At 58.9% G+C, this 9,615-nt stretch overlaps 1 protein-coding gene across 1 annotated transcript in view; it reads left to right on the plus strand.

Annotated features, from left to right (window-relative positions):
- The window catches only part of NFAM1 (NFAT activating protein with ITAM motif 1), a 28,999-nt gene extending 22,887 nt beyond the window's left edge, over positions 1-6,112 (plus strand). Inside the window, exons 5-6 of the mRNA XM_011369112.2 lie at positions 4,248-4,334; positions 5,639-6,112. Coding sequence (XP_011367414.1) covers positions 4,248-4,334; positions 5,639-5,698 — 147 coding nt within the window. The 3' untranslated portion in view covers positions 5,699-6,112. The remainder of the gene's footprint in view (positions 1-4,247; positions 4,335-5,638) is intronic.
- Positions 6,113-9,615: the final 3,503 nt, after the last annotated feature.

A 9,615-nucleotide genomic window follows, 5' to 3' on the forward strand; every position in this document is an offset into this window, starting at 1 on the left:
GCCTCTCTACACCATCCTCATCACGGAGAATGATTGCTCCATCCTTTCTGTTGCTTGGGTTTAAAATTTTGAGCTGTCCTTTCCTTCTATCTTTCCATCACATCTTGTCCGCAAGCACATCTGAAATCTGCCGCTTCCGCCCTCCACCGCTAACACTGGCGGGAGCCACCACCATTTCTTGCCTAGAGTCCTGCAGTTGGTTTCACATCAGCTGGCCTATCATTATCCTTGCTCCCTGGTCTGTTCTCTACCCGGCAGCAGCAGAGTGATCCTGTCCAACCACAGACAGGTCACGTCCACTCTGCTCTGAGCCCCTGGTGAGTTTGGGTCCTCCAAGAAGTGGACACCAAGCAAGCGGGGTTAGACGTGCAATCATTTCATTCGGGAAACTATCTGTGAGAGAAAATGGGGAAGACAGGGAGAGCCGCCAGACAGATGCGGGTCTGGTCCTGAGTGAAGGACAAGGGGGAAGGGCAGAGAGGAAGCACCGACCACCACACAGTCTCAGGAAGGTTCAGCAAGGCCATTGGGAGCCCCAACTAACAGAGGTCCCCTGTCTCCCAGGGCGAGAGGCTGGGATGGCACCCCTACCAGGCTCAGCCATTGGCCGGGATTAGCCCACGGTGTGTGTGGCCTCTGTGCACATGTAATGATGGATTTCAGAACCCAGCAGCTGGGGACCTTGGTCTGTGCTGATCCCTGGAGTTGGGGGCCTGCAAAGCACATTCTCATGACTGCTGTTGTCCTTCAGAGGTTCCTGTCTGACTCGGAATCAATGTCAAGGCTCTGATAGTGGCCCCCAAGAGCTCTGTCCACCTGTCTTCCCACTCTCTCTCCTCCTCACTCACTCGCTCCAGTGGCGCTGGCCTCCTTGCTGCTCCCAGGCCCCGCAGGCATGCCTCCATCACGGGGCCTCGCTCTTGGCTGTGCCCTCTGCTCCAGAGTGTCTTTTCTGTGGCCGTCCACAGGGCTGCTCCCTCATTCCCCAGCTCTCTGCTCAGATGCCACCTTTGTGGTGAGGCCTTTCCTGGCCTCTCTTTTAAAATGGCAACCTCCCTGCCCCGTAGCCGAACCTCCCTATCTTCCTTCTCTGTCTCTCCGTGGCCCTAATGGCCACCTTTTACTTTCCTTATTGTGATCTATCTCACACCTCACCCTACAGCCCCAGCTCAGTGCCTGGCACGCGGTGGGTGCTCAGCGATCTGCCGTATGGATGAGAAGACTTCCGGGTGCCCGAGATTCCGTGGAGCTCAGTGCTGGGCACGGAGCGGGCACCCCGTGGGAACCGCGGGGCACCAGCATTGCGATGTCACCTTAACCAACAGCATTCGACGCTTCCCCTCAGCTCTGCGCTGTCTCTACCCCCATCGCTGCTCTTAGCCTCCAGCCCCTCCTGCTCCTCACTGCAGCCGCAGGGGCTTCCCGGCACGCTGACGAGGCGGTCGTTTCCCACTCAGAAACCTCCAGAAGTTCCCCGCTGCCAGCTCCTCGGCCTGGCACGAGAGGCCTGTATTGGAGGCCTACCCCTGGCCTGCTTCCTCATTCCATTCATTTTGGACATTCTAAGACCTTGACCTAGAGAGGAAGTGCTCAGTCCCACCGAGTACCTCACCTTTCTGAACGGCCCCCAGATCGCACCCGCCTGTCCCCAGAGTGCGTCGTGTACATCTCTATGTGCAGGTGTCCATGACAACACAGCTCTTCTGTTTCCTTGGTCACGGGGGTGGGGAGGTGAGTATTACAGGAAGGCCCTCAGATGAGGTCCTGGCCTGGGGCAGCTGACTTCAGCTCTGGCCTCAGCCTGCCTGAAGGAAGGCCTTGGCCTTGGCTTCCTGCCTCTGCCAGCGCTGACGACCATTCGGGTCAGCGCCATTGCCTACTGAGCAGCAGGAAGCCAAGGACATGGAGCGCCTGAGACCCAGACAAACAGCTCAGGCCAGCCCAGCCCAGCCCAGTCCCAGGACAGCAAAGGCAACGCAGCACAGCCCAGCACAATCCCAGGTCCTAGCCCAGCACAGACAGAGCACAACACAGCACAGCGTGGTGCATCCCAGCACTGCCCCAACGCCGCCCCGGGCCCAATTCTGTCCCAGCCCAGCCTGGCCCAGCCCAGTGCAGCCCACTCAGAAGCCTGGGCAGTCTTCTCTCAGTAGGCACACGCCGAGGGAGGCAGGCCCCATCACCACTTAAGGAGGCCGGGAGGGTCTGGTTCGGGGCCTCAGCGGTGTACTATTGACAAGGCCAGTCTGCATGTCACAGCCTGGTGATGCAGGTCACACCCTGAATGCAAATGCAGCCAGCAGGTCGGGACTTGTCAGCGGCTTCACTGTGCAGCCAGCTGCTAATTTACAGCACTTCTGCAGGCTCCCCTGCCCTCAGCCCCACCGCGGCATGGCCGCCGCCAGTGTGGGGCAGAGGCCTGCAGGGTCCCAGGGCAGAGTGCTCTTCTCTGGCTTGGAAAGCCCCCGGCCACATGCCTAGGTCCATGGGAGCATGTAGCACGGGGGGCAGGAGGCCTGAGTTCCAATCTGGACTCTGCCGCTGCGGGGCTGTGTGCCCTGGCATCTCGTGTGTGGCAGGCAGCCCGCGTGATTTGGACGTGAGGGAGAAGGTAGCTGCCTGTGGGGCCACAGATCTGCTCCCTTGCCGAGAGGTCAGCAAGGAGGCCCCTTTCCTCCCTTCTCTCTGTGACCGGAAACGTCCAGCGCGGAGGGGCTATCGGGTTTGTGGAGGTCCAGGCCTGGGGGCACAGAGGATAGGGGCTCAGGGCTGCTAGGAGCAGGTCTCCACCTCACGTGCCAGGCTCGCCAGTGGTGGCCGGTGCTCTGAGCAGGTGTGGTGACCCGACAGGCCAGAGCAGGCCTTGGAAGTTGCCTTCCACTGGAAATGGGGTACCTCTTTGGAGTGGCCCTGCCCCCTTTCTTACCTGCAGGCAGGTCAGAAACCCCTTTCCCAAAACTCACTCTATTTCTGACCCAGATGGCCCTTGACTCACAGGGCCACCTTGCCATCCCTGTGAGTGACGCCCTTGAAGTGAGGGTCTCTCAAGAGCCAAATGGTTCATTACATGGGTTTTCATACCCAGCTACCTCTCGGCGCCTCCCTTCTCCCCTCCCAACCCCCCTCTTGCCTCAGAGCACCACCTGTCTCTCCAGCCTGCCTCAGCAACCCCTGCTTGCCTGTTGCCAGGGAAACCACCTCCTTGGCAACCAGCCGGCATCCATATGACATGTACATGTGGGAAGGAAAGGTTCCTGCCTCTTGGTTAGGCTGTTGGTGGCTCTGCTCTGACAGTCCCAAAGAGCAGCGACTGTTCCTCTCTTGAGATCCAGTGCACAAAAGAGTCTGAGGGAGGGTCCAGGCTGTGACTGCAGAGCGGGGAGGGACGCATCAAGCCTCCCTTGATGACCATTCAGCTGATGATGATTCAACAGTTACTAAGCATCTACTATTTACCAGACCTTGTGCTGGGCCTTTCATGCACAATATCTCAATTTTATCATTCATCGAGCCTGCAAGATAGATATGATTATTCCCATTATACGGATAGAGAAACTGAGGCACAGAGAAGTTCAGGGGTTGCCCATGGCTGGGAGGTGTCAGAGCTGAGAATTGAACCTAGTCTTATCTGATTTCAAAGCCCTGGTTCTTTCTTACTCCTGAGGCCTCTGGTCAGGCTGCTCATAGCTGGGCCTAGAGTGAGTGTGGCCCCAAGACATATACTCAGGGGAGCGAGGAGCCCCCTCATTGTAGCTCACTTGACAAGGATCAGAGACCAAGAGACACACCAGGCACAGCTTTCTGGGAGAAGAGTATGACCCCAATGGGGCGCCTAGGTCATCTGTGAATGCGGGCTGGAGAGGGGGGTCAAGGGAGCCCCGGAGGGTATAGACAAGTGGTCAAGACCCGCACAGGGACAGGGGCTCTGGACCAGGGGAGTGAAGATGGATGCCAAGAGGGCATCCTATGGGAGCTGTGGCCATAGGTGTCATGGCTGGAGCCTTGAGATGGTTCAAGGGCACAGAGAGGAGGAAAGGGATGAGGGAGTGGCAGGTACGCCGGCATGGCGGTGTGACCATGTGTGGTGTCGCTGGGCGAGGTGGGCCTCCCCTCACAGGCTACGGCCCTCGGGGCTCTACCCATCCCCTAGGCTCCTGCAGGCACGCGTGGTCCGTAACAGGCAGGGAGGCCCGGCTGCTGGGGCCCCTCGGTTCACCTTCCTCTGACCTTCACGCCCTCTCCCGCAGGCCCTGCAGCGCCAAGAGACTGAGGTTTACGCCTGCATGCAGAACGAGGCCAGCAGCCCGCCCCCCAGCCAGAGCGTCTTCTCCCAGGTATGCAGGGTACAGGACAGCCTGACCCTCTCCTCATCTGTGAAATGGGGTGAATAGGAACATGGGAGTGAGCCCCCACTGTTGAATTGCAGCCCTCTCTGAGGCAGATGGCTTAGCGGGGAAGAGCACAGGTGGGCTGGAACCCCTGCCCTACCTCTTACCATCTGTGCAGCCTTGGCCATGGGGCTGCTCTGTGTGCCCGAGTCCCCTGTCTGTGAACAGAGGGGCCTAACAGCACTCACCTCATAGATTTACCCTGAGCCATGGTAACTACCACTGGAGACAGTGTATTGTGGACACTGACCAATCAGGCAAAGGATGTAAGGCTTCTAGCCGCCCCCAGGCTGGTGTTGGCTAAGGTCGGTAGCTGGGGTCTGAGCTGGTGTGGCCTGGGCCCTCTTATTATTGTTCTGGGGGCCAAGGCATGTCACTTGATCGCGATTCTCTCTTACACCTCTGTTTGCTCATCGGTAAAGTGGGTGAGCGACACTTTGCTGCAAAACCAACTGCCTCTCAATTCAAATGAGTTCCAAGTTAAGTAAAGTCTACACCACAGATTTGGACACCATAAAGTACGAACTTGTGGGTAGGCCCATGGGCATGTTGGGAGAGCCATTAGAAGTGAGGGGGCTGGTGCTTGGCCTCCCCCAACCCAGGGAGCCCAGGCCGATGCTGTCTGGTGAGTCTCCCCATCCTCAAAGCCCTTTCTATACTCAGCCCTGAACTAAGCCCTGACTGCAAGCAGGGCTTCCCCATCCTGGGACTCCCAAGGATGGCCGGGCCCCTCCAGGCAGTGCCGGCCCTGCACCAGGCCCTGGGTTGCTGGCCGGGGTGGTTAGACATGTCCCTGACCTCCAGCAGCCTTGGGGCTGCAGGAACACAGTCGCTGACCTGATAAACACACAGAGACATTTGTAGCCCCCTCTAAGGAGTGGGCTCTGGAGAAGGACGGGACCAGGGCTGGGCCGGAGGCTCTCAAGGATGCTGAGTGAGCCCTGCAGGATGATTAGGAGGTAATGGGGGGACATATGGGGTTGAAGGAGCACCCCAGACAAAGGGAAGAGCATGTGGGGAGGCCCCGAAGCAGGAAAGGGGAAGCCCATAGGGCAGGAGGGCAGAGAGCAGGGGTGGAGTGGAGTGGAGCTAGAAGAGGCTGGCGAGGTGGGCTTGGGGACAAGGACGGGCTTCCCTGTCACAGCTATGCAGGAAGCCACCTATTTGTTTGCCTCTGACTAAAACTAAATTAGTGCAACTTTGTTCTTTTCCTTACCTATTGTTATTATTATTTTTTCCTTTTTTTCTAGGAGAAACCACATGGATTTGAGAATGACAGTGACTTTAATATGGTCTATGAAAATCTCTAGCATGAGCTGTGCCTGCGCATAGGTCTTGGCCTGGCTCAGAGGCTCTGGGGCAGCCTCTTCCCACAAAGGATGTGATCTGTACCAGGAATGAGGCCCCAGGGGCACCCCATTACCTCACCCCCACATTCCAGGCCCTTCCTGCCTTGGCCTGCCCCACCCCCTATTCTGCACCCCAACCATACCCAGTTTCCCACCTGCAGGCCTTTGTCCAAGCTGTTCCCTCCACCGGGCGGGCCCTTCCTCAGTCTTCGAGGGCTCTCTTGGACACCACCTGGCCCCAGAGCCCTCCTCGTGAGACCCACAGGCTCTCTCAGCACAGCCTGCAAGGCCAACTGTGAGCTGCTCAGGAGGGATCTGGCGAGGGGTCCTCGTCAGTGCCGTTGTGGAGAGGATGAATAAAGGAGCACGTGTGCAGATGCCCACCTCCCTGCCCCCGCCCAGCGAGGCCAGAGGCACAGGCAGCCCCCGAGGTAGAACAGGAGGCGAGGTGGGATGGATGGGGTATAAATGAAGCATGCAGAGGACAGAGCTGGGGGCTGAGGAGGTGGCCGAGTGCCTGGAGGCCTGGAGCAGGGAGGGTCTGGGCACAGGCTGGTGAGGAAGGCGATTTGGGTGGTTCCGAGTGAGAGATGCCAAGGTGCTAGCTGAACCGGAGCTGAACAATGTCCAGCAAGGACCCGAGGTTGTCTCCCATTGGCCTGGCCCTTTGTACCTACTGTGCCCAGTGCTTTGTCACCCTCTTTTTCACCCTCAGGGCCTCAGCTTGTTCCTTCTTCCATCCTGAGACCCAGTCCCCCAAAACTCCCTCTGTCTGGCCCATCCTGACCCCACCGACCTCCTCTGCCTTTATCCACCTATGCCGAGCCCTGGTCCCCTGGGAATGGAGGCCAGACCAGCTCCTTCCCTCCTGGTGCAGGGCCAGTCCAGCTGCCTCCAGGTCACCTCTCTCTGTCGTGGTCTAGCTGCATGGCTTGGCGCCTGGGGCCTCCCTGGGGTGGGCCAAGGGGTTCCTTCATGTTGTAGAAGCTCGGGCCCCATGTGGACAGTGGCCCCTTTTCTGTGGCTCCCAGAGCTCCCGTTGCCCCTCATTTCACCCCCACGGCAGCCAGCGCTGTGAGAGGTGACCCATTACACAGGCGGTCAGGGGCGAAAGGTCCGGATCACCCAGGCTGTCTGTCAGGCTCTCCCTACCTCTCCCTCGGCTTTCCACTGTTTTCTCATTTGTAAAATGGGCAAGCCAGTCCTCCCTCCCCACCCTCTGCTATCCCAGAGTTCCCTGGGATACCCTCACATGCAAACCCCTGGGAAGGGTGGGGGGCCCAAGGTGCAGGCCCCGACCTGGGCCACCAGCCCTCGAGGCAGTGATAGAAGGACTGGAGTTGGGGGTGGAGAGAGACTGATGTCCAGAAGCTGCCCCCGGCCCCTCTGCTAGGGTGCCACAGAGCCTCCCTGGGCCACAGGACTGTCCACAGCCTCCCAGCTTGGTTCTGGGCCTGGCTAGCGATCTCACAGAAAGGAGGATTTCGAAATGGGTTATAAGGCTGAGGGAGAGTTCTCTACTCCCCGGAGGCTGGAGGTAATGAACTTCCTGCCCGTTTAGGGAGAAGGAACTGCCTAAGCCTCTGCACAATCTTCCAGGTTCTTAACAGCCTGAGGCCAGGTGGGGGGCAGTGAGGGTTGTTGAGGGTGCAGTGAGCCTCCCCAAGAAAACCAAAGCCAGGAGGAGGCCACCTTGCTGGGCCTTGGCCTCCTGTCCTCAGCCCCTGGACCCCAGGTGCTCTGGCTGGGAATCAGCCTTTTCCAGTTGGCCCCAGAGACAGAGAGGGGAGCCTGGAAGAATTTCCCCCACGCCCCCGTCTGGGCCCCAGCATGGCTGCCCTGACTCCACAGTCTCTTCTCCACGTAGGGCCTGTCCCTTTCTGTGCTTGAAACCTTCCTGTTCCCATCTCACTGGGAACCAAACCTCAACTCCTCCCTGTGACCTCTGGGGCCCTTGGGGACCAACCCGTCACCCCCTTGTGGGCACAGCCATTGCCGGCATGGTGGCCGAGCCCCGTTCAGGGCAAGGCTGTGAAGCCAGGAGGTGTTGACATCTTCCGTGAGCAAGAAGAGACGCAGAAGGAGGAGGAGGGTCAGAGTGAAAGGGCGGGACCCTTGGAGGGGCTTTGACGCAAAGGATGCTGGGGAAGCCGTGTTCTGGGACTCCCAGTGTGGAGCAAAGAAGACCGAGCACCCATTCCCCACCGGCCGGGCCGGAGACGGGCCAGTGCAGGGGGAAAGGGTGGCAGATGACTGCAGGGGGCACAGGTGGCAGTGAGGGAGCTGGAGGGGACAGAGAGCTCCTTATTGGCAAGCTTGTGTGTGACTCTGAATGGGAGAGAGGACCCACCCTTGGGGGTCATTTTGGGGCTGGGTGGCTGCTGGCCTCTCTTGAATCCCAGTTCCACTTCCCAACAGCCATGTCCACTTGAGCCTGGGTTTAAGTGACAATCGAGAGGCTCAGCATTGCTCAGAGAGGACAGATGGGGAACTCCGTGCTTGCGCAGAGGCTCGGAGCGTGTGCTGGCTGTGTGTTTCCTTCTGCATTAATCCTGCAGGAAAAGCAGCTTGCCAGGAGACAGTGCGGAGGGGGTCTGCCAAATGGGGACCCAGGGACTGTGGTTGCCCCCACAGGGAGCACCTGGGGTAGGGGCAAGGCGAGCAGAGAAGCGTGTGTGTGTGTGCGCATGTGTGTGTGCATGTGTGCGTGTGTGTGCGTGTGCGTTCGTGTGTGTGCGTGCGTGCATGCGTGCATGTGTGTGTGTGTGTGTGGTCTCAGGAGGGGCTGGAGAAGGGGAACAGCTGGGATTGTGCCAGAGGGAAGGGGGCCTGAGGGGGAACAGGTGAGAGGCAGGCCGAGGGGAGCCTTAGACTCTAAGGGTGGCTGGCAGCCATCCTGAGGGTGGACCCCAGGCCTAGAACTGGGAGGAGAAGCCGCAGGCAGCCCCGAGGGCCAAGCCTCTGGTGCTGCTTCCTCTTGTTGGGGGCCCTGCCCCACCCCTCGGGGGTCTCAGAGTACGCTTCTCTCTGCCTGGCCTGACCTTGCTCTGACAGGGATTTCCCATCTCTCCTCCTAGGTCATGCCCTGCCACCCTCGTCAGCGCCTTGGGGCATCTGAAACCTTTTAGCTAAGTCTGACACCCAGGGGAGGGGCCCACCCTGTCCGTTCTGCCCCTCGGGGTTTCAGCCTCCAGCCCTCCCTCCTGCTCTTGCTCCTCTCAGCACTTGCCTGAGAAAACCATCTCTGGAAACCAAACTGCAAAGTGGGCGTGGGAAACCATGGCCCCTCCTCAGCAACGATTTCCAGAGGATTCTGCGAAGCTGAGTTTCCATGGGAACACGTGCTGGTTGCACACGGAATCCCACCTTCACAGCCAACATCGCGGGACCTTGGCAAGGTGGGGGCGGGTTGCTGGGCCGGGCACAGCCACTGCGTGTTGGCCACCAGCCCTCGCTAACCTGAAATCAAGTTACAGGCAAATCTGCCTTTTTTTTTTTTTTTCCCACATTCTAATTTAAAGGCCACGCTCCATTCTAAGGATGCCTCTGGGGTTTCCAAGATAGATTTTTATGTTGTTCGATAGTTTTCTTGGCAGACCGCTCAGCCAGGAGAGGTGGGCTGTGGCCTCAGCCCAGCCAGGCTGGCAGAGTGCTATCTCTCTGTCCCTCCTGGATGTCAGGGGATGTCACTTGTCCACCTGAGGGGCTTCACTATCCCTGAATCCAGACTCCAAGAGTTGGGGACATTGGCATAAGGCACTGAGACACTTTCTTTCCTAGGCTCCTCTGACCCGTGGTCATAATTATGGCCTCCAAGCCTTGAGCGAGCGCGGGTCAGGCCCTCCTCTCTGCCCTTGGTGTCAGCAAGTGTTTTTTAA

Source organism: Pteropus vampyrus, unplaced genomic scaffold (genome assembly GCF_000151845.1).
Source record: "Pteropus vampyrus isolate Shadow unplaced genomic scaffold, Pvam_2.0 Scaffold145, whole genome shotgun sequence".
In the NCBI taxonomy this organism is placed as follows: domain Eukaryota; kingdom Metazoa; phylum Chordata; class Mammalia; order Chiroptera; family Pteropodidae; genus Pteropus; species Pteropus vampyrus.